At 32.4% G+C, this 25,166-nt stretch overlaps 2 protein-coding genes and 1 long non-coding RNA gene across 4 annotated transcripts in view; all 3 read left to right on the top strand.

Annotated features, from left to right (window-relative positions):
* The window catches only part of LOC133203248 (uncharacterized), a 32,854-nt gene extending 13,941 nt beyond the window's left edge, over positions 1-18,913 (top strand). Inside the window, exon 3 of the mRNA XM_061339067.1 lies at positions 18,585-18,913. Within this exon, the coding sequence (XP_061195051.1) occupies positions 18,585-18,913 (329 nt within the window). The remainder of the gene's footprint in view (positions 1-18,584) is intronic.
* LOC133203304 (uncharacterized) lies at positions 5,090-7,250 on the top strand. 2 transcript variants are annotated; one of them, XR_009723385.1, is made up of 3 exons: positions 5,090-5,158; positions 6,904-7,019; positions 7,165-7,250. It is a non-coding gene; the product is annotated as an uncharacterized LOC133203304 (long non-coding RNA). The 2 variants fall into 2 exon arrangements; XR_009723386.1 differs by having other exon boundaries at positions 6,904-7,039.
* A 106-nt stretch (positions 18,914-19,019) lies between the features above and the next one.
* LOC133203228 (probable serine/threonine-protein kinase pats1) lies at positions 19,020-22,983 on the top strand. The gene is made up of 3 exons (XM_061339053.1): positions 19,020-19,312; positions 20,613-20,746; positions 21,655-22,983. Exons 1-3 carry the CDS (start codon positions 19,081-19,083, stop codon positions 22,504-22,506), a joined length of 1,218 nt encoding a protein of 405 aa, XP_061195037.1. The 5' UTR covers positions 19,020-19,080; the 3' UTR covers positions 22,507-22,983.
* Positions 22,984-25,166: the final 2,183 nt, after the last annotated feature.

Here is a 25,166-nt window from a genome sequence, read left to right as displayed (position 1 = left end):
AAATCTTAACCGAAACTTTTGCGTTGGTAAAGTCATGGAAAGAGAAATTAAGGCGCTTCACAGTTGCTGATCTTGTAAATGTACAGTTACGCAGTAAAATAATTAAAAAAAAAAACATGGACAAACAAAATTATGCTACTGGTACGATTGTTAACAAAATAAATTAAAATTGATAGAGAAAGGTTTTTAGGAAGTGGCTATTGGTCCAAACTGTGTGAAATATACAGGGAGATTTTTTTTTTTTTTGGAAAACACCATGACGCAATGTTTTTGACGTAATAATGTAACTCCGGGGTTCCCAAACATGTTGATTTTAAAATAAAGTAAATTGATTTCTGTTAAATCGAATGGAATGAAACTTCACGCATCAACAAAATAAATATTTACATATAAGAAAATATGTTCTTTTTTAATATTTCTTGAAAGTATTTTTACGAACTTTCCAACAACCCTCGTATTTGCATATAGAGTCGTTAGGTTGACGTCATAACGTCATAGCGTTATTTTCCAAAAGAAACTATCTATATTCAGATAGCTTTATAGGAAAATTGATTTGAGATAATTAAAAAAATTAAGCTGAATTAAAAAGAAGACATCTGAGACATGTTTCAAAAAAATCTTCATCAGAATTTGGGACAGGGCGGATTTTGGTACATAACGTACCTTCTTCTTTATTTGGGGACTAAGTGTTTGGTATTTCAATAAAATAAATTCCTAGTTCTTCTTGCAAGAAATCAATGTTACTAGCCACTTCATTTGCTTGTTGTTTCATGTATGCAACGAACACTGAGGACTTAATGCTAGCACTGTCAATTATGCTCTCAAAAGACACCTACTTTTGCCGTCTTCTCTTTACCTTTCGACGGCCGGAGAATTAGCTTCCATTAATAATGAAATAAGGGAAAAATTATAAAAATATGAACCACTAAGACAATATATACTCTGTATCAGAAAAAAATATGACTTATGTGATGTAGAATGAAAATCAGTCTGTGTCTTCTAGAGTCTTGGTCTTAAAACTCTGTCAAAAACTATATACATTGTTTTTCTTCCTTTTCTTGTTCCATCTTTCATTTTCCGCTTTCTTATGAGGCCTAGGGGGATATTTCTAAAACAACTGTTGTCACTACTGTAACTAAAAAGCTCTGAGAATCTAACAAAACCCTGAGGAAGTACTGAGTTGTACTGAGAAAACCCTGAGTGGTACTGAGCCTGGTACTGAGAAAACTGAGGTAGTCCTGAGGAGCACTGAGGTTTTCACTGTGGATACTGAGGACATACTGAGAGGCACTGAGGTTTACTCTGTTGGTACTGAGGGGATACTGAGGGATACTGAGGTGGCTCTGAGGGCACTGAGCTGATACTGAGTAGTCCTGAGGTTTAATACTGTGGCTGCTGAGGTAATCCTGAGACACTCTGAGGTCTTAGTTTTTTTTAATAAGATTGTGTTGTAGTATTATTTCAATTTAAATTTAAGTAGACTATTGAAAACAATAATTTCCTTAAATAAAAGCATCAATTATTAAGAATCAAGTGATCTAACCATGTCTAGGTTTTGCATTTCTATGCAGAAATAAGTAGAGCTTATTGAAAGTAGAGGAATTGTATTACATGTGATTTGAATATCTATTCTTCAGAAGAGCCAGTAGTATCTGAAAATTTGAAGTGAAAAAATGGAATGAATCCTGTAAAATATTAATGGTTTCATTTCCGACATTTTAAAGTTAATTTCTACGACTTTAATTATAAAGTACCTTCCTGGCAATAAAAGCAGATTAAAAGACTTGATAGAATAAATCATCAATATCCAATATAATTTTGACACGTTATTCGGTTGACATTGTGTTTAGTTGGGGAAAAACACGTGTTTATTTAACTCAAGCAAAACCTTTAATTAGGCTGCATTTATATACAGTGTATTGTAATATTTTTATTCGGAAAACATGGTTTAAAATAAGTGTAAATTTTTTTTTTTTTAAGGTAATATTTACTTTTGTTAAAGTTTATTCCCACATAAATTTCTGGAAAGGTAAAAATTGTCAGAAATGAAAACAACAATTGCCGTAAAAGCAGTGTAAAATCCCGGAAATAAAATGCAGCGAACAAATATTCAAGAAAATGTAGAGGATTATTATCATGAAATTTTAAATAAAATCTGAAATTGTGAAAAGGGATTCAATGTCAAGAAATAAAAGAAGTAAGCAGCTACCAAAAAACTAATGCACTTTTGTGCACACTTAAAAAATAATATTTTAACATGGCTTCTAATTTGAGTGGCCAGTGTTACAAAATATCTCAAGTGCATGGTATGTGAATGGTAATAACATGGCATCTACATATCACAATTATAGCATGAAAATTTTTTAACACTATCCAATATCATGTTTCAGTAAAGTTTTAATTTAAAAAATCTTTTTCCAGTAAGATTAATATATAGTAAAAGGCCTCGGTGGGGGTGGGGGGGGGGGATGTAAGTTATCGTAATTACAACAAATCTGATTTACTTTATAATTTGCATTCAAAGTTTGCGTAAAATTAAAATTTTTCTTCGGCATAAAATTATACTAATGATTTAAAAATACTTCTACTAAAATTCCTTTTTATAATGAAAACAATGATTTAAGCAGCTTCATTATAAGGGCGCTGAAAATTGGGAACAAAGATTAAAGTGAAGTAATGAGTTAACTAAAGTAGTTTAATTCTTTCCGGGTGCCGAACGCAGCCGGAAATAAGCTAACGGACAGTCAGTGATGCACGGTAGCAGGGAAAGGGCTATATAGGTGTCGCCTAAAATACACAAAGACAGAGGTTATTTACATGTAATTACGCAACATAGAAATTCAGAGTGTACACAGAATTTACAAGTTGACTTCCGAGGTAGCCATTTCTCTGAATTGATCCTACCTGTCAATTTTAGGCGATTTGAGGCATTGTGAAGTTCATAGTCGTTTTTAATTTTTCTACAATGATATTTTATAAGATGACTGCAATATTCAATAATTAAAAGATTAAATAGAGAAAAAAATCCACAATTAAACGAAATATTTGTGGGTATATAGAATTAGAATGCTTAGGAAGATTTTTTTTTTTTATTAAAAATTACGCACGCAGACACGTACTTTAAATGTTCAAAACTGAAGTCAACTGAAACTACCCAAGAAAAAACAATCACACAGATAGCAAGGATCAATGCCCTGACAGAATATTTATAAATGATCAGTAAGTTTAAAATCAGTCTGATGGAATTATATTTAAATTCATCAATTCTTTTACTTAGTATAAATTAAAATGATTTTTCTCATGAGAGAAAGACGGGTGTGTGTGTGTGGGTGGGGGTGGGGGGGGGGGGGTTGCATGACTTGCAACTACGTCTGTGATCTTTGCCAAAATGTATTTAATCTATGTTTTTTTTTTATTTCTCACATCTTGTATGAAATTGTTCTCACCTTTGCATGAAAAAGAAATACTGGAAATTAAAGCGTTGAATAGCTTTAGTAAAACTTATTATGGCATCTCTATCATAAGAGGCATGAAATATATGCATGTACATCAACGTAAAAATGATAATTCCAGCATGATTAACCAAAAAAAAAAAAAAAAAAAAAAAATGAACAAATGTAAATTGACAGATACATGCACAGTGTACATCGCAATTCCGTACATGCAAGATTTAATTCCTTCATCACAGTTAAGAAAATGGGTTTCCAGTTTATGAACATTATCAGGAACATACCCCCCTTCCCCCTCCTTAGCACTACGTACACATTGGCTTGCATTAGATTGTCAAAATTATACATGTTTTTAATTAATCGAAGGGTAAACACTTGAATTAATGGCAAACTCCCATCGTCGTTAGTATTTCTGTGACAATTATGCATAAAACGGATAGAGACAGAATTTTTAATTTAAAGCATTCGCCAATTAAAGGAGCCTGTAAGTATATGACAGCGCGATGACCAAAAAGCTCTACATGTATTAAAGTCGGGCTGTGCATGTGAATGTACATGATAATTCGTCACTGTTTCTACTGGACTGTTACACGTTAAAATTGATACGTGTAACGTAAATTTTCTGTGAATAAGAAATATCTTTGTGCATTAAACTTTTATTAGGCCGCGCATGTTATACACTGTATGCAGACCCGTCAATCATGCAGTGCCTCCCCCCCCCCCCCCCCCCAGTTCACTGTATAATACCGGTATTCATTTTATTATGTTTTATGCGATATAATAAACAGCTTATACAACTTACATGTAAATGTATGCGCGTTACTTCTTACGGTCAATTAATTCATTTGTTACTTTGTAGAGATGTCACAGAATTTGAAAATTTTCCTTCTACCACTCTGTACAATGTAAAAATTGAAAGTGATACGGAAATCTATGGCAAGCCCTTTTACTATTTATTCGTAAAATAAATTTTCACTCAAAATTACAGAGATATCTCTTATTTTAGAGAGATATCTCTCAACATAAAGAGATATCTCTCAACTTAAAGAGATATCTCTCTAAGAAAGAGATATCTCTTTCACTTAGAGAGATATCTCTTACACTAAGAGAGATATCTCTTTCACTTAGAGAGATATCTCTTTCACTTAGAGAGATATCTCTTCCACTTAAAGAGATATCTCTTTTCCTTTGAGAGATATCTCTTTCGTTAAGAGAGATATCTCTTAGCATTTAAGAGATATCTCTTTCACTTAGAGAGATATCTCTTTCACCTAGAAAGATATCTCTTTTACTTTGAGAGATATCTTTCCAAGTTAAAGAGATATCTCTCAAAGTAAAAGAGATATCTCTCTAAGTTTATCTTAAGAGATATCTCTCAAAGTGAAAGAGATATCTTTCAAAAGTGTCCAAAAGAGATATCTCTCAAGCAAAAAGAGATATCTCTTTACTGTAAAGAGATATCTCTCTACATTATTTTTATTTAAAAAGCATTTTTAATGACTTCTCCCTTTACCGGAAGTAAGCTTTATATTCACGGAAATGCATTAAATCAAAACGAAAGTAGAGACGAGAAAGTAGAACATGTGGTGTTTTATGGTATTTGTGAGCAAATTATTGACTTGTAGGTGTAACAATGACAGATACGACACAAAAAGGGAGCTGTCCTTCTACAAGTGCTTGATCAACTGATTTATGGAAAGAAGTTCAGAGTAAGAAACTAAGCCGATCATGAAACATCGTAAACGTATCACAGGGGCTTGCTCCCGAAATGTAAACAATATAATTTAAAAAATATAAATATTTTAAAACCCATTGTGATGATTGATACAATTTAGTAGATCTACAAATATTTCTTTCTCTTTATTAACATTGTTTACATTCCGGAAGCACCCCCTGTGATCGTTACCTGCATACGAGTTGATACCTTATGTTATTAATATACTACATGTATCATACTATGGGTTAAAAAAGTATTATAGAAACAAGTGCCTGTGGAAAGCGAGTAGACCATTTGATTCTGAAAGGGGGAAGTGACTTGCAGATTTTGGAAATAAATAATTTGAACCTCAAAATGTTGAAAACAAATAATTTGTCCTCCCCCCCCCTCCCCATGTGTGTGTGTGTAAGGGGGGGGGGTGTTAAAATGTTAAAGTGGAGAAAAAATATATATAATTTTCTGTATTTATCATCTTGAAAATAGTTAGTTTGTCCCTCACTGGTATGGAAAGAAATAAGCTGAAATGAAATATAGCCCTCTATCCCCCCTTCTTAGAATGAAATGATTTTCCCTTAATTTTGAAACATATTTAGCTTTCCTGTGCTGAAGGCTCAATTGAGCTTTGAATTCAGGCTCCGGGGCCATAAAACTTAGACGAGCTCACTTTTGATCTCAATCTCACTTTTACGAAAGGAATTATACGTGGCAAAGTGAGTCTGAGATCAAAAGTGAGCTCGTCTAAGTTTTATGGCCCCCGGGCCTGATCTAAATTTGTGGATCAAATGAAAGATATTCAAATTAAAGGTCCCGCTCTCTTTCAGTATGAGATAATAGATAATTAGTGAAAATTTTATGACATTTTGATAAATATACATCTTTCTCAAGAACCACTGGGCCAGGTGAGATGAAACTTATGTGCAAGCTTTATGTCCAGCATATAATCATCAGGTTTGATGGAATGCTGTACTATGTAGATGTAGATATAGTGTAGATTCACGATCATTCATAGCTTAATTGACCCTCTAGGGTAGTACGGGGCAACATTGTGTGATCAAGTTTTACTTTAGAATATGTAGGAATTTTTTATAGAATATTCTCAATCAAGCTAAGGCATAATTGTTCATACAGTAAAATCTCATTATCTCAAACTCGATTGGACCAAGAAAAAACTTTGAGATATCTGAGGATTCAAGATATCAAGGGTATATTACTTAAACAATAAGCAATTGGGACTTCGACATATCCATGGTATTCAAGATATCAGTGTTCTCGATACTGAAGTTCAACTGTATTTACATGGAAGCATTAGGTTGTGTTTTGTACGTTCAATCAAATTTGTTCAAATTATGACATGGGGGGTATGGTGGGGTCAATATGAGCAATTAAAGTTTTACAAAGGAATGTATATGGAAACAAATCTTTAAAAATCTCTTCTCAAGAACAATAAAAAGATAAGTAATATTTCTAAGGAAGCTGGGATCCTCATGTCTCCAGGGGCTAGGGTTGAGCCAGCTAGAACAGGCAAAACAATCAAGTTTTACTTCAGAAGATGGGGGGGGGATCTGCTTATAAAGAACAACATGGCCATAGTGACTAAGGTGATCATTGTGACCATGGGCCTTTTGATTTCATGTTTTTCTAGTGCAGTTGCAGACCACTGTATTTAATTTGAAAAGATCAGTTACATGTAATGATTAATGAAACATCCCCTACAATTTTTTTCTGCCATTGTTTCAGATATGAAGTGCAACAAGGGTATGTCCAACACACTTTCTGTGACACTTGTCTTTGAATGCAAAGGATGTCCAAGATTCCAGTGATTGTAACAAGTCAATATGATTACCTGAAAAAGTGTGAGTTAATTTTTACATGTGTATGTATTTTTTTATTATAACTTAGAAATATGCTGTTAACAACATTGAAACGTGAAATAGATCAATTCAAAAAGACACTATGTTCTCTTAAAGTCTTAAAAGATTTTTCCTTGTGTATGTGTAGGTCACAAGTACAGTCTGCAGAGACAAGCACTTCTATCATTGAGGGAAAGTCTGCATTGTCAAGTTCTTTGCATAGACAGAAAAGAGATAAGCGATGGGGTGTATGGACCAGACCAGGATTCAAGTCAGGGCCCCCTGAATCAGTAGTCATTTGCTCTACCAATTTAACTATCTGGCCACCAGAAATTGAACCCACCTAAATGCCCTATATGGATCTGTGGAACTCTGAAATATCCAAGTTTTATCAATAAGAGAGGTTTTACTCCACCTATGTCAAGTGACCATAATTTAACAATTCACTGTATACACTTCAACAAAACTGCAACCCAAGAAGAAATTGTTGTCCTATTATTAATCTTCTGGCTACAGAAAAAAAAAATTACATGTGATGTTAGTTTAGTTTTTTATTATGTTTACTGATACTGTGGACCTTATTTAAACTTGTAGGATATCAATATCCTATGCAGAGTTGTCATTTGTTCCTCTCTCAGACATGTATGGGCCAGTGGTAGAGAGTGGTAGAATATTTCACATGTATAATATTTTTACACAATACATTCAATTTAATGGCAGTCAAGTTTATAACTTAAGATTTTTGTGTTGTTTTTTTTTTCAATTCTAGCTCCCAATTCACAAGTATAAGTTTCATTTTTCATTCATCTACAAGTAATATAAAATTTTTGTCTTTTCTTTCATTTTCTTTTCTTTATGTTGTTCATATTTACCTTACACTTTTTTGAGTGAGGGCTGAATGAAAAAGCTGACTGTAGCCCAAACCCCGATTTCCTATTGAAGAAGCATTCGAAGTTTGTGCCCCATGCATAAATTGAATATATGTGTGTTGGCCTTGACCCAAGGTTATTTGATGAAGTGTGAGGTGATTTTATAAAATAAAAATTTATCAAAATCTAGAATTCCTGTTTGACTATATCTTGTAATTGAGAACATTTAGAGGCTCATACTTATTGCAAATATTGAGCATGACCTGCGGTTATGACTGATCTTAAATCAAGGTCATTTTTAAGCAAGTTTAAGGTAACTGGCAGAAAAAGTGTATTACCTTTGTCAAATGCATAATTTGCAAATGATACTTGACACAAAGATTGCTTATGACTAAATGGTGTTTCATGACCTTATCCAATGTCAAGATTATTGGCAGTAAATGTGTGAAATTTGTTTTCATTTCATTACTCCCTCATGGATAAGTATTGAAACTGGAAACTTCAAAGATTATTTGTAAGCAGAAAGTACATCATAACCTTTACCCATGATATTGTGGCAAGTTCAAGGTCATTGGCAAAAAAAAATTGCTCATGTCAGGTCCATAATGTCTTAATGGAGAAACAGTAAATATCTCCCTTTTATTTAAAGATTTATGATGAATAGAAGATGCATCTTTTCTTTCTTAACCAGTATATCATTTTGGCAAGTTCAAGGTCACATTTAGAAAAGTGATATTGGCATTATCAGAAAGAAAAAATGTATAGGGGATATAATGTTGGAGTTTGTTCACAGTTATTGAATTATATAGACATAGTTCAATTATAGTATACATGCAGGTAGAATCCATGACAATCCAGCCATAACTGGAAGATATTTTTGAATCCTTAATGATAGAATTTTTGCAGATTTAGATTTTACTGACTTAACTTGGGAAGACCTCTTAAATAAAAAAAAGTCACATAAGTATAAGCATCAGGGTGACTATACTTTATGATATTATGATTTTTCATAGCATGTATTACCAGTACAAAAAAAAAACAAGTATTGGTATGTACATGTAATAACCTTTTTATCTTGAATTCAAATAAAGATATTGAAAACACTGATACATTGTTTTATTGACTTGGGAATAAATTGCTTTTTCATTGTTGAAATGTGGATACATGCATATACAAGGTACCAGTAAGTAATTAAACTTTTTCAAACAATTTTAGACATTTAAAAACAAGTAAATGTGCAGAGAGTGTAGAAGTCTGTGCATCACTTTTCTTGGCTTGGAATTCTTCAAACAGGACAGGATAGGTTTGGTAGGACACCCTCAGATTCTCAACTTTGTTTAGGTACTTGCTTCTTGTGATTCACCTGTGAAATTATTATTTCAAAAATAAATATAACAAAATGTAGTAATGTAACTGATCATTCAATGTCAAGCTAAGCAAATAAAGGAATAGATAATATAAAATTTTAAAAAATATGAAAGTGAGAGAGGGCCAAACTAAGGATTTAATTATTAATTCATAATGGAAGCAAACAAACTTGAAAGACACACAATTCAATCTTAGAACATGTACCTGGTATTTCTTAAATTTTAAGTTCATTTACAGTGTATGTAGGTGTCAACCTTTCATCATCTACTTCTGTATATAATATTGAAGGGTTTTAATTTGTAAGTTAGAGTGAATTAAAGTTATACATGTATTCATTTATGTGTATTTAACACATCACCATAAATGTGATGATGCAGAATGGTCTACAAACACACAAACTTATTTTGTGTGATCTCATAAACTACATGTGTCTTCCTTCTGTGGCCAAATATGTATAAAATTTGAAAGCTAAGGATATTATAAAAAAACTAATATTGTTGACGGAGTTATATCCCATTCCCATATAAATGTTCAATGAAATCTATTCACAGTGATTGGACCCTTGTAACTATAGTTGTCTTTCTGTAATGGACAATTCCTCTGTGTAACATTTTTTTAAGTAATGAGGAAAATCAAAAATTGTTGAACAGATGGAATTCATTAAGATATGATTAATATATTTTATTAATATTTAGTCATGCAATCAGTAAGAATAAATACCTGTTGGCTCTCTATTCCCTTAGGAATACACCAGGTCTAGAGCACAGTCCTAAGTTAGCTTAGAGTACATTGATCAATCTCAGCTTTCCACTAGCTGGCATAATGACAAAGGAGGGGACACAACTCAGATTTCTCAACCTGCAACACACAAATTATTTGAAGTGACCTGTTTTACACTATATCAAAGATAAAAAAAAATCTCCCAGTCATGGTTACTTTATGGAAGGTATACTCAATGAGTTGTGCCATAGTCACTGAAACTGCTTTCTGTCAATACCAAACAGCCAATTTCTGGCATAAAATTATTTACACCTTTTGCATTTAAGTAAAATTAAATGAAAAGTGATTTGGAATATTACTGGTATGTACCCTAAATGACTGCACTGAACCGTAAACTTTGCTTAATTTCAGAAATATTTGATTTCAAAAATATTTAAAAAAAATTCTGAGGAATTGTCTGAGAATGTACATGTACCATGATAGATTAATTTTGCTGGGAAATGAAAACAAAGACCAAAGGGCAAGGATTTTATTTTACAAACTAGATGTGTGTGGTAACATCACAAATGCCCCCGCAGACAGCCAAAATTTCAAATTGCAAATTGTAAATTGAACATATGTAGCCAAGATAATGATTAGAAATTGAGAATTTTTAAATCTTTTCCAAGTTCAAGGGGGATAACTGTCAATACCATGACCAAATTTAAACTTGACCTGCATATTCCTATGATGTATCCATACATCAAATTTGAGTTGAATGTGTACAACTGTTGCCGAGATAATGAACGGAAATTCAATGATGACAGAATGACTGAACAGGGTAACACTAAATGCCCCCCCCCCCCCGGACCATTTTATGGCGAGGGCATAAAAATTCTGAAGATTAAGGGGTACCTATATTCTCCTACATTTCAGATGACAAGGAAAGTATTTCTATTCTGCTAAGGCAAATTTTTAAACTTCTGAAAAAAAAAAAAACAAGTTCAAGCTATAGATTTCCATAAAAGAAGTGTTGCAATTATGACTTGGCAATCCATTATTATAATTTTTATTTCCATTTCACACAATAGAATTTGCATCAAAATCAAAGAATGTCTTGATCCCTTTCCTTTAGTGAGAGCAGAAAAAATTAAAATTAGACCCAACTAGATCACAATGTGTAGCAATCTTGTTGGAGCGGAATAAAGATCTAATTTTAGTTAGACTGAATTTATTTAAATTTGTTAATTTTTTGTGCGATTTATTGAAAGATAATGACTAGCGCATATTATTGATCTTTGCAATCAATCAGAGTTCAGCTTATTGTATAAAAGACAAGAGACAAAATGTACATAATTAAACCACAGGTGCTTCAAGGGAACAGGAACACGACCCACCCCAACCCTCTAAAATTTTGGGCTTCCACAAGTTATTTTTTGATTTATTTTTTTTAAGCATATATGTTGATGTATAATGCACTATAAAAATTCACAATTAATGCATTAATAAGATATGTATAAAAATATACCAATGATATAAATAGAGAGGTTATTTATATTTTTTGGGGGGGAATACATCAGATACCAGAGACATATATATCTCTGGATACATATACATGTATAGCTTATTCCATCAATTGTGAATTTTTATAGTGCATTATATATCAACAAAATGCTTTAAAAAATCATGAAAAATAATTCAGAGAGCCATCAATGTTTTTTGGAGAAATTGCTACCCCCCCCCCCCCCCCCCCCTTTGCCTTTTGAAATTGTTGTGTAACAGTTGAGGAAAAATATCGGCCAGACTGGGACTCGAACCCGGGACCTTCCTCTAACTGTGCGGGTGCTCTAACCACTGAGCTACCGGGCCGATGGACCCAGTCCCTGTTACACTCTTCCCCCCTTTTTCTTGAGTTTTCCATCCTGAAAACCTCACCGAGACTCTTTTAAACCACCCGTGGGTTTGTTGGGTGCCAAATGTAACAGGCGGGGAAAAATGTCGGCCAGACTGGGATTCGAACCCTGGACCTCCCACTAACTGTGCGGGTGCTCTAACCACTGAGCTTCCGGGCCGACGTACCCAGTACCCGTTAGAGTTGCAACGGGCCTGGGGGGGGGGGGGGGGAGGTCCTGTTCCCAAGCACCTGTGCATTAAACCATGAGTATCAGAACCTAATGGGGCTAACTGTAGAATTGCTGGTGGTTGGCTGGGAGCAAATCTCCCCACTTTTTTTCCACAAAACAACATTAACTACGCCCAATAAAAATATTCAGCAAAAGTTCACTGTTCAACGGAATAGGCCCCCACCCGATTTCTCCAACTTGATTTTGACGAGGATGTTAATTAAAGTAGTCTTTAAATTTGACCTTTTTTTATAATAGAACTTAAATAAATATGACAAGCAATTCAGTGTTGTCTAGATTTAAAATTAGAAACAGCTGATTATTTCAAAAGCTGAGAAAATTCGGTCTATCGCAGTTGAGATTATTGCTAGCCTACTTTCGTTTTCCTAAATATAAAGACTTTGGCATTTTTATCAACAAAGTAGTCATTATCCTTTTGTTGTTTCAAACAAGGGATTTGGCATTTCTTTCTACATACTTCGTTCTGGGATTGGGCATGCTGAATCTATTCCAGAGGCAGAGATCTACCGTATATATGATCATCAAACATTACACTTCCTGCCATGTGGTGTCTAGCCTCGCTTTCGTATTGTAAGGGAGGAATAATTATTTCATTTTAAGGATAGCTTGAAAAGAGATATCTCTTTCATTAAGAAAGATATCTCTTTTACTTAGAAAGATATCTTTTTTTGAAAATCTAAAGAGATATCTCTCTAACTTAGAAAGATATCTCTTTTAACGTTGTTAAAGAGATATCTCTCTAACTTCAAGAGATATCTCTCTCGCTTTAAGAGATATCTCTCTAGCTTAAAAAGATATCTCTCTAAGTAAAAGAGATATCTCTCTTGCAAAAAGAGATATCTCTTTTGTTTATAGAGATATCTCTCTAGGTTATAAAGATATCTCTCTTAGTCAAAGAGATATCTCTCTTGGTGAAAGAGATATCTCTTTTAGTTAAAGAGATATCTCTATAAGCTAAAGAGATATCTCTCTAAGCTAAAGAGATATCTCTCTTATTGAAAGAAAAAATTATTTTACGAATAAATAGTAAAAGGGCTTGCCATAGAAATCAAATATAACAGTGTGGTTTCTAGATACCTGTTAATAACGCCAGTTACGGTGTAGATAATAGGGAACTGTCAAAAATAAAACAATATATTTATGCTTTACATCCATGTACATGATTTTCTTTACTTATTTCATCGGCATGAATTAGAACAGTCATGTCAAGGTCACATGCATACCTGGCTTTAACATGTTTAACACGTGGTTGTCTGCAAGCATGGAATTAGGTGCTTGTTTACTTACTAACTGAAATATACAGATGTACAGGGACATTTTTATTTTAAATTACCACTTATTATTCATTTATTTTCGAGAACCATTTTATCTAAATAAATAAATACTATTTTAAAAAGCAGCAATATTTGCTTGTCAATAACCTGGCCATAAAAAAAATTACTTTTACGGTGACATGCTTATTTCCTTTCCAGTCTTTCAGTGAAAAGTGTCGTGAATCCCAGGTAGTTATACATGTAGGACTGCATGAAACTACTATGTAATTTGTATTTTCTAATTGTTTTGTCATTCTTATACTACATGGTTTTCTATTTCCATTAAACTGTCCATATACCGATATTACATACTAGTTCAAGAATAAGTACTACTATCTGTGACAGTAACCACTTAGAAAAAAAGTTGATGTGCCATTAACTGTCGCCTGTTAACATTCTAAACAAAACCATTGCTGAAAATAAAGTATTTTGATGCTCGTTCCCGATGTCTGAAATTTACGGAGACATCCGACCGTGTAGAACAGCGAATCACATTACCTTTCCTGAATGGAGAGAAAATAAATTTACTAAAATTTTGCCGTATTTTTTAAGTACACCGCACATGTAAACGATGTTGAAGAGAAATTCATAAATACAACACATTAATTCCAAACACTTAATTATACTGTATACTTGATTTAACATGAAAGGCAATACAAGCCTCGTGTTCTTTTTTTCTTCTTCTTTTTTCTTTATGGTGACATGTTTATTATTATGACTATTGCAATAACAGGATATTTAGAAAGCTCTGTTAAGAAAACGGAAACATTGCAGCTGTCATATTAACAAAAGTGTAAAGTATGTATAGAAATTATTGCAGATCAGATCAGAAGAGATTGAATTTTACATATTATCTGACTAAGAAAACTGGTACTTAATTCTTGCTTTATGAAAATCAAAGTTAAACATGAAATATTCTCCATTTTCATCAAAAAGAATTTTCAAATATATTTAGTTTTTCTTTCTTTCCGATTATTTCAGTTGATTTCTTTATTCTGAAAGGGGACCCTGATCATGAGAGGTTGGATAATATGTATCGCTTACTGAAAACTTCTAATTAATCAAGCACACTGTATTTTAGATATTTGTTTATAACTGATCGGATTAGTAGAGATAAACTAAAACTAAACCAGTAGTTCAAAAAAAAAAAAAAAATAATAATAAAAAAATTAATAAAAATTAGATTTTATCTTGAAACTCCCAACTTGAATTATCAAGAAAAAAAAAATTAATGTATCGCAAATTTAATTTAGATTTTTTGTGTTTTGAAATGATTTTCTGTAATGTCTGAGGGAAAATTTAAAAAGAGGGGGTTGTTCTGAGTCTACCTGTCACGTCAACATTGCGTAACTGACTGCTTGTGATATCCGGCAAGTGCTCATCTGTATATATACAGCAGTGACACCTATTGTCTTATTTTCTCGCTACCGCATTGTGTAATTCACAGCGCTTCCGTTTGTATAATACTTCACAGCGCTTCCGTTTGTCAGCGTCTGCGTAGAACTTCAATGGGCTTCCGTTTGTGTACAATATCCATATTCATGGTATTTGAATACCCTGCTGTGTTAAATAAAAATCATCTTTTAAAGAAACACTTTTAATTGTACACAATTATACATTAAACAATATTTCCGATAAAGCTATATTTTTTAATAGCGTTCATAGTATGGCTTGATTTTTTTTTAATCCGAAGGTATTAGTTATTTTTCAAAATGAAAGGATACAAGATTCTAAAGTTTAGAATGTCTACTGAATCATTCGTGACTATTATATGTACTGTACAGTATTATAACAGATGGGCAGTAAGACCTAATTACAGTTGAAAAAATACTGTAGGATAATTAGAACTAGTCAAAATAAAACAAAAATTGGATTTTAAACGGAGTAATAATTTATTTTCATTTACTGTATTTAATGTCTTATTTTTGCGTTATCACCAAGAAAACATGTATACGCAGCTATGACAATGATAAGTTCCTGGTAAATCAAGCGAGGGTTATATAATTTAAGTATACTTGCCATCAGTCTGATTAACAGATCAATTGTTTTCCAAACAACGAAGATTGCTTGATTTGATATTATATAACTACATGTTATTACAATTTTAGCGCATTGTGTTTTACATATAGATCCAAAATTTTAAACTTTGAATATCTTAATTCCTTTAACGATTCTTTCTTCTGCTTTCATTTGCGTGTGTGCTGAAATAATCGGCAAACTTTTTCTTACAAAATATCACCTGAGCATAAAACAAAACCTACCGGTATTATTTACTGCTGTCGGTGTTCATTTTAATTAATAACAAGCACATATAACAAAACTTTCAGTTATCCCCCATGTTCATTTTCAAAATAATTTTCATAATTCGCGATAGGTAAAGAAAAACTTTTTTCAAATGCTTTCATGCAAGTTGTAAAATTTTGAATTAACCGAGTGACAGTAAATACAAAATTTACAAAGTGACAGCTACTTTTACTTATTGACCCGGTAAATTTACATGACAATGCAATGAGATATGGGATATGATTTTGGAATTCGAAATATTTCTTTTTAAGATGTCGCACCAACAGCTTAAGGAGGTTGGATCCTGACATTAAAAGTAATGAGAATTTTTTATCAAGTATATTTTTAGAATTTATACACATAGCTTAATTAAAAATCAAAACAAAAAACTGGGGTCAATGCGCTTCTTTTGGCGCTACAGAGCATATAGTTTGACCTTTTTGCACTGTAAAAACGTCTTACACATAAATCAACTTTTTAAGTTTTTCCTCCGATATTTTTTATTCAAATAAGTTATGGGAACAAACACAGTTTTATTTCATCTTGAATAGACCCATTAAAATTTTTGACAACGAAAAAAATTTTTAAATTACTCCGCACATTCAATTATTTGACCTTTTTGCACTCAAAAAATTTCATTTTGCTAGCATTACAAATTTAACAAGCAAAAAACTCATTTAAAAGTAATGACATTTTACTGAATTTAAGAAGAATGGTTAAAAGTATCTTGTATATTCAGAAAAGAAAGTTAAAAGTGGGGGTCTGTGATGTTAATTTTTAGATATTACTAAAATAGTGCTAATTTTGAGCTTAAATTAGGGCTATTTTTTTTCTTGATTTTCACAATATATTTGATTTACTTATCAAATATGATGATTGAATTCATGACAGTTTATTAAATATATAATTTAGGACCAGTATAAAACAGTTCACTGCACAAAATAACTCTGTGTGCAGACTGCATGTAAAAATAGGAATCCAAACTTAACATACTTTAAATACTTCAAAAGAGAAAAAATGATCATTTTCTTCTAAAAAACCTTCCGCCACAAAATATAGTTCCTCACTTAATGCTTTTGGTATGGAATTTAATCATGGAGTTTTAACTGAATATAGTTTATTTGGCATTGTAGAATCCAAATTTATTGTAAGAATTAAAGCATTACTCAGATTTTTTTAAATATAAGTTAAAATAAGAATCTGCTCAAAAGCTCAGGAGCGAACCTCGTTAAATATTGATAAAAGTAATAGCATTAAAAATATGCAATAAATGATTAATATCAGTCAAAATACATCTATTTCATATAATTTTAATATACAGTAAAATTTATTTTAATAAGTTGTTAAGTTAAGTTGTGACACCTCACCGCTTTATTTCTCTATATATATCTGCTTTAATTCATTAAAGATCATCTAAAAAGTTTTTGCTTTAATTATTTATTTATTCATTTAATAATATTTTATCTATTTATTATTTATTTTTATGATATTGATCATCAGAAACGAACAACTTTCAAGTAAAAGATGTTTCAGAATCGTTGTAACTTTTAACTGATATTATCTTTTACAAGGAAAGGTTGCAACATGTTCATCAAAATTTTTATGTGTGCCGTGCAATAGAATATGTTTGAAACATTACCATTATCCTGACATTAAGGACTCCTGTATTTGCATAGAAGAATCGTAACTCACTCTAAACATTCAGGTGTGGATCGAGAATTATTGGACAATATAAACTATTTATCATGATGTTTAATATTGGTTAAATAAATTTAAAAAAAAAAAAAAGAAATTTCACAAATAATTAAGTAATTGGTTGATATCAAAGACAAATAAATCAGATATCATATTTCAAAAAATATATGCATAGAACACTTAATTAAATATCCCTTTAAAATTCCAAATGCAAATAATTTATTTAATTCAATGAATGAGAAGCAAAAACAATTCCAGTTTAATTGTTGACGTTAGGTTTCAAAATACTTGTACCTACACATTTTGATTTGAGGAGAGTTTAAAATAAAGAAATTTGACCATTATATTACAATAAAACTCATAAGAAAATAGTAATTTTTGAAACAAATAGCCTCAGTGTCACTCAGGATTACCTCAGTAGCCACGGTTTTAAACCTCAGGGCTACTTAGTATCAGCTCAGTGCCCTCAGAGCCACCTCAGTATCCCTCAGTACCCCCTCAGTACCAACAGAGTAAACCTCAGTGCCTCTCAGTATGTCCTCAGTGTCCACAGTGAAAACCTCAGTGCTCCTCAGGACTACCTCAGTTTTCTCAGTACCAGGCTCAGTACCACTCAGGGTTTTCTCAGTACAACTCAGTACTTCCTCAGGGTTTTGTTAGATTCTCAGTGCTTTTTAGTTACAGTAGTGTGTCCAGACCATATCCTGCCCAAATTGAGTCCCTGAATCATGAAAAATTCACTAAATGTTTCTTGTGTGTCAAATGAAAGAAGTTCACGGTGACCTCACTTTGGAAACCTGTAACTCTAATGATATTTTGTCTGTATCATATCGATACTTACGCGTACAAGGACGTAGAATTGTCAAACCTTGTCAGTTGATCCGAATCAGAAAGCAGATAACAGTCAACTTTTTTGGAACTCTACAGCCTCATAAATTCAAAAAGTATGTTAGAATCAGATATAAGGAAATATTCAATAGATTTTTTTTTTATTAAAATACATATACATTTTCATATCCAGATCATACTTAACACATTATTATGCAATTAAGCACAGTCCAATCATATCCATTGTTACTGAGATGGATTTTAGAAGAACGCATATCGAGTCCTATTTCAGAAAGAAAATTAGGTATCGATGTTAGTTAATGCTAATGATAGAAACAAATAAAGAGATTCAATTATTTCTTCATCTAGTAAACATACCGAAGGAAATTTTGAAATGGGATACAAGTGCAAGAAAAAGATTTGTTGAGAGTCTCCGCCATGGAAAAGTAGAAATGTTCCGTGCACGAGGTATGATTGTGGGATGCGCAGGCGCAGGTAAAACAACTCTCCTTAGAATGCTTCAAAGGAAATACGCAGAGGGAAATCAAGCTACAGAGACAACAATCGGTCTAGAGGTCCATGAAGACTTATTTGAAATTAAAAATGGCACCTTATATGGTAATTCTTCTCTTATTTATTCGCAATGTTTCAAATTAGGTTTCAACCGATTCCAAATCATATGCATTTATTTCTGTTGAAACTCTAAAATTCACTTAAAGTCACTCTCTTTTGGTTACATTAGGAAAGAATTGACTCATAACATTCTATTTTTCTCTTCTTGTTTCGTATCTAATCAGATTTCAGCCTTAAAAAGGGAGATATTCCTATCGCAAGATTTTTTCCGCACAATGCAGAAAAAGAGAAAATGGTTATCAAAGGCATTCTTCATCATAGCAGCCGTGGTACAAAGCTTATCAGTATGACAGATTTTGCTGGACAAGTAGCTTATTACGCATGTCACCAGGTTTACTTGTCAAGGAGAGCGTTTTATATCGTGGTCATTGACATGTCCAAGGGTCTGGAAGAAGAAGTTGGAAATTATCACACTGATCGCCATAATCCAGAAGGATCCTTATTCCATTCCTGGAAATACAAAGGTGATTTCCATTAAAAATCTTAGTATGTTTTCCTTCCTTTTTTTAGACACTATTGAATGTTTCTTCATACTACTTTATATGTGTTACCCTTTCTTACACAACACAGGTCTCTAGGCACTAGCTGACACCTAATAAAAACATTTAGTGACCCATGCAAATTTTTAGTCGCCAGGCAATTGTTTTAGGCGCCAACTTTAAAAGTTGATAGTAATCAATACATATACTCATGAGGGGATAGTGGGATGGGAGTGTGTAGTGTCCATTTCGCTTGTAACAAGGGTATTTCTGTGCCCCCATCCCCTTTTGGGTTGATAATATTTAGGAGATAATTTAGAAGAAAATGTAGAATTGAAAGAAGACCGATTTTGCTATTCAATATTCATATTTGATTGAACACCACCCCCACCCAACACTTTCTTTTAACTTTCCACATGTAATTAATATAAAATATTTAAAAGTCATAAAGAAAAAAAATCAGCATGAAATATAGGTCATTTAAATACAATCTTTATCTTAAGCATATATGTAAAACTCTAACATTCAACACGTTTCAGTAGATAATTTCTTTTTAAGAAACTTTGACCGAATGAAATATTCTTTTAAATTACAGAAACAACAAACAAGATGACAAAGAAAACATGACATATCCATTGCTAGAAGTACTTTTCCCTTCTTCTAGATTTCTTTTCACCTCTTCAGAAAAATGTAAATTATAAATGATAAAAGTATTTTGACGATCGCCAAGTCAATTTAAAATAATTGCCAACTTGTCTAGAAAAATTTTAGGGGTCAACCTTGTGTTAAATGGTTAAAAAAAATTCTAATGAATTCCAAATGAATAAAATGTATATGGGATTAAATTTATAGATTACATTTTTAATCAGGTTTCATGTTAGCAATATCACTTATTTTACCAGCTCACTGCCCATAATTGATTGATCTTACGACACCGTGGCAAAGTTATACAGTATTTTTTGAAAAACTTACCGTATATCTTTAATTATAAGTCAACATTCAGATTTACCTGTGTGAAGTACGATTATTCTATGAATATGCAGTCTTTAATTGATCTAAAGAACGCATCAGATGAAGATATGCTGGTATAATTATTTTTAATCCCTTGATCAGTATGTAAAGTAATTTTTCATATGTCTTATTTTAATTTTTTACCGACACACAATGATACTGTATTAATTAGGCCATTGTCATAAATGAAACTCTAAACTTGTGCATAAATTATACGGTCGTAGTCTTTGATGTTGGGGGTTTCCTTTACTGCATACATTATTGATTTTTTCAGACTATTTTCATTTCTGGTTGCAAACCATACAGACATACTGTGATGTCGGAAAAACACACACAGTCCAGAAAAGCACAGATTCAAGTGGCAGCTTTCATCCTGTTATTATTGTTGCGTCTCATGCAGACAAAGTGGTAAGAAAACAATACAAATCCTAAAAAATTATCAATACCATAATCAATGAGTTTGCTGATGCTTAATAAAAAGTTAATCCATGATCTAGTATCATTTTTCAGTTTATACGAGCATAACAAAATGTGCACGGCGGGTATGATCGGTTGACAGAAAATGCTCATTCCTCTATGGCAAATGACCCAACCTCTGTTTTTAGAGGTCCGTGTTTGCTCTGCGCACAATTATTGTTTTATCGGACTTTGAGTACTTAATTGTAGCACTAGGAGAGTGACAAAAACATATTTGTATATATTGAATACTTTAAACATTAGGCAAGTGTCCATTATTGTATTTGTATTTTTTGCATTCAATATCATCCTTGTAAGATTTGCAAACAAGTACAGTGTAGGATCCCAACAAGGTCGCTAGCGTCTCACAAGTCACAATTAGAAGGGTATTTTACCAGATTTTTTGAAATTCTTTGGCAACATTGCTTCTTCTATCATTTAATTTTGTTTTATACTTCTATAGATCATTTACAGTGTTGCATTATACTCAGGTGACGTTTAGCCCTTGGGCCTCTTTTTATATAATGTTGCATTAATTGCAAAAACTTAACAAGAAATGATGTGCTTTTGTCATGCATGATCTACACATACGTCCATTAATGATACATTTCCCCATTTTACATCATAAATTGTCAATACCAACGTCCAAAACCGCTATAAATTAAACATTTTAAAAATACAAGTATCTGCAGCTTAAACCACTAATATCTTGATAAATTAGTGGTTGATCTTAGAACTGTAAATATGGTATTACTTTTTATGGTAATTCTATTTATGCTTTGTCTATTTTTTTTTTTATTTTTTATTACTTTTGTATACAAACATGTTAAAAGTACAATATTTAATTATTTTTAAAACAGAAAGAGGATTTACAGAAAATGTTTTACGAAAAACTGGAAAACTGCTTATCTGATGAACAATCTTTGAAAAACCTCATATCTCCAAACAGATATCTTAAAGTCGAATGTCCACCAAATAATTTGTCACCAAAACAGCTGGACACAATGGAATGCCTCAGAAAATGTATAGTAGAAACTGTAGAAAGGATGCCACAGTGGGGAGAGGTAATTCCTTTGAAATGGGCAAACCTTGAGAAAGTCCTGAATGAGATGAAGGGTAGTGGAATGAAGATTATTTTAGTACAGCAACTGAAGTTAAAAAACGAAGATTTACCTAGCGATAAAGATCTTGATTATGGCCTTCGGTTTCTGCACGAAATAGGTCAGATCGTTTATTTTGCTGAGGAGAAAATGAAAGATGTGATAATTATTGATGTTCAGTGGTTTGTTGATGCTTTCAAATACATCATAACTGATGAAAAACATTTAGCTAGAGAAAGTAGCAAAAACGTTTTAATCAACACAGGGAGAATTACAGAATACGAGCTGAAAGAAACATGGGAGAATTCTAAAAACAAGTCCTATATTGAACATAAAGACGACATTTTACCGTACATGGACAGACTTGGTTTAATGACAGAAGTTCAGGATGACGCAAGTGGTCTAAAATATTACATTCCAAGCATGAACAGAACTGATTTTCCTGATGCATATAAATATACAATCAACAGTAGAGAGAAAACCTCAATAATGGTTTTCCGTTTCAAAACATATTTGCCTCATTTTTTCTTCTTTCGACTGGTTGTAAATTGCTTAAATGAATGGGAGGCTCTCGAAAAGAAATTGTATAAAACGCAGCATTTTACAAGGTAGAAGACGCTAGCCATTACATTGCTATTGCTGTTAACAAAACTTCTATTCAATTGCAAGTTTTTACTCCCGAAGGTATGCATTTGCAGATTCAATGTGTCGTAAAAATAAGAAAAGCAGTTGAGAGACTGATTACAAAAATAACACAAACTTTTCACAGACAAATTGATTATGAGATTGGTTATTACTGCAAAGACATAAACATAACAGACGAGGATGGAGATTTCTTTATTAGTGAAAGTGACGTTATAAAAGTAGGATTAAGTTCTGGTAAAGGACAAAGGCCTTGTCCAAAGCATGCCATGGAAAACGTGCATCCCTTTGACAAACAAAGGATACTGCAATTCTGGGTCTAGAAAGGTGTCATTTCTTTTTTGTTTGCAAAAAAGGTAATATAATGATTATTCAATTTGGTACAAAACCTGCTTGATCAAGATACATTTTTTACGGTTTTTGTTATATACCCTTATGTGTATGTATTTCAGCCCAGTTTTCATCTCATTTGAGCAAGCTTAACTAAGATGAAAGTCGTTATATTTAATATTTTTTTGGATTTGTAAGGATATTGCAATAGTTGAAATTCAAAATAATGTATATAATTTTATGGAGTGTCAGGATCATTCATCTATATTCTGTATTATAACTTTATTTACTCAAGCAGAATTATGAATTCAACATTTGTGTACATTTTCCTATTACAATGTCATTAAATATGATTAGCAATTAAATAGCTCTGGGTTTTTTTAAACTCTAAAGTCCTAAAATATTAAAATGTTTACTTATCAGTCAACCACGTTTTCTTGACAAGTTTTTTTTAAATAAATGACCAGGATCATTTGGATATTGATTTGTGTCTCACCAATATTATTTTTCATGACCTATTAACTCAATGGATCTAAATGTCTGTAATATGTTCATTATATTAATTTTTCACTTTGTATATTATTTCTGTGACATTTTGTGATCATTGTACAATTACAAGTTTAATTTATTTTAAGCGCAAATGAAACTTGTCGATTAAAGCTTGCTAAGTATTTTGTGTCAGTCTGAATAGATGTACATGTGTATTTAGAATAACATTCTACATTTTGCACGTCTTTTTGAATAAATGAATAAAATCCACTTTTTGCACGAGACGTTTCTTAATTATTGGGATACGGCAACGTTTCGACAAAAATTTCCTCATATGTTGTACATTTTACATAGAAATGTACATGTACAAATGTAAGGGCTAAATAAAATATGCAAAAACGACCTCGTCTATATGCATGACGCAAAAGTGCGATGGTCATACTAAAGTCTGATGGACTTATATGTTTGATGATGCTGGGAAAACAATTTTATATCGTCAAAATAGGTCGCTGTCAGACTTTCAAAATCCAAAAATTAAGGGTTAAAAATTTTTTGACAGATTTTGGTTACTCTTGCACACCACTGGACTAAATAGGTTTATTAGGCTTAGTTACACTATTCAACCGATCAGGATTAGCCTTGCGCATAATTCAGAAATACGATAGATTACATAAGTTTTAGTCCTATCTCTCAATCGAAATGTTTGTGTTAGTCCTCATGCAAACTGTTGTGCCATTATTTTCACATTTGTCTATGGATTTTTTCCTTTTAACCGATAATGACAAGGACCACAAGGCGAGTGTGACTGGTCGACAGGGGATACTTACTTCTCCATGGCACCTTATCCCACCTCCAATGAATTAAGAGCACCATGTCTGAGCTGCTCCCAATTTGTATTGTTTCAATTAAATTTTGAGCTTGAGAACTGTTCGTAAACATCGTATTTCACTTGTCCACTTAGACATATACACGTCAATGCCTGATAACACCTAATACATATTATTTTTGTTAATTATATGTGCTAATTTATTACTGCGCTTATCGGTTAAGGTGGAAGATCGTGCTAAATTTTGTGAGTCTCGTTATTTTTTATATCTAATTGCACGATTCTCCATTTCCAAATCTCCATCTCTAAATGATCAATTTTAAAATTTAGCATTTTATTGAAGCTGCTTCATTCGAACTCAAAAAATGACAATTATTCTTTCAAAAAGCATTGATTTATCTTTAAGTGAACATGCAATTTCAAATCGTCATAACCATCATCAATAATATTTTATTTGCTTTGCGACTTTGTTTTACTGAATGATTGTGAAATGGTGTTGAATATCATTTTCGTGCTAACTTGCGAGCTTATTACATTTTGTAATATACAAGAAGAAACTCAATATTGCACTTGTGTTATTCATAAAATATACATACATTACAAGACTGTACTATTTACACATCAGTTATATTTACAAAACAAAAAGTAAACACTCCTTTAGCAAAAAGGGGCCTCAATAGGTGCAGTGAGGGTATGATTGATTGATTGATTGTATATTGTTTTACGTCCCATTCGAGAATTTTTCACTCATATAGAGACGTCACCATATACCGGTGAAGGGCTTCAAATTCTGACCTTTACTCGGCACTCAGGGCCATTGAGCAGTGAGGGATCTTTATCGTGCCAACGCCTGCCGTGACACGGGGCCTCGGTTTTTAAGGTCTTATCCGAAGGACCCGCAACTTTCACTTCAAAGTGCCGAGCGCATGGCGAAGGAACAGTTGCTACCTATTTTTTATCGACTTAGGTCTGTCGCGGCCGAGAT

Source organism: Saccostrea echinata, unplaced genomic scaffold (assembly GCF_033153115.1).
Source record: "Saccostrea echinata isolate AGI-Se365-2 ecotype Australia unplaced genomic scaffold, CSIRO_AGI_Sech_v1 ptg000049l, whole genome shotgun sequence".
Taxonomy (NCBI): Eukaryota; Metazoa; Mollusca; class Bivalvia; order Ostreida; family Ostreidae; genus Saccostrea; species Saccostrea echinata.
This window is presented reverse-complemented; position numbering and strand designations above follow the sequence as displayed.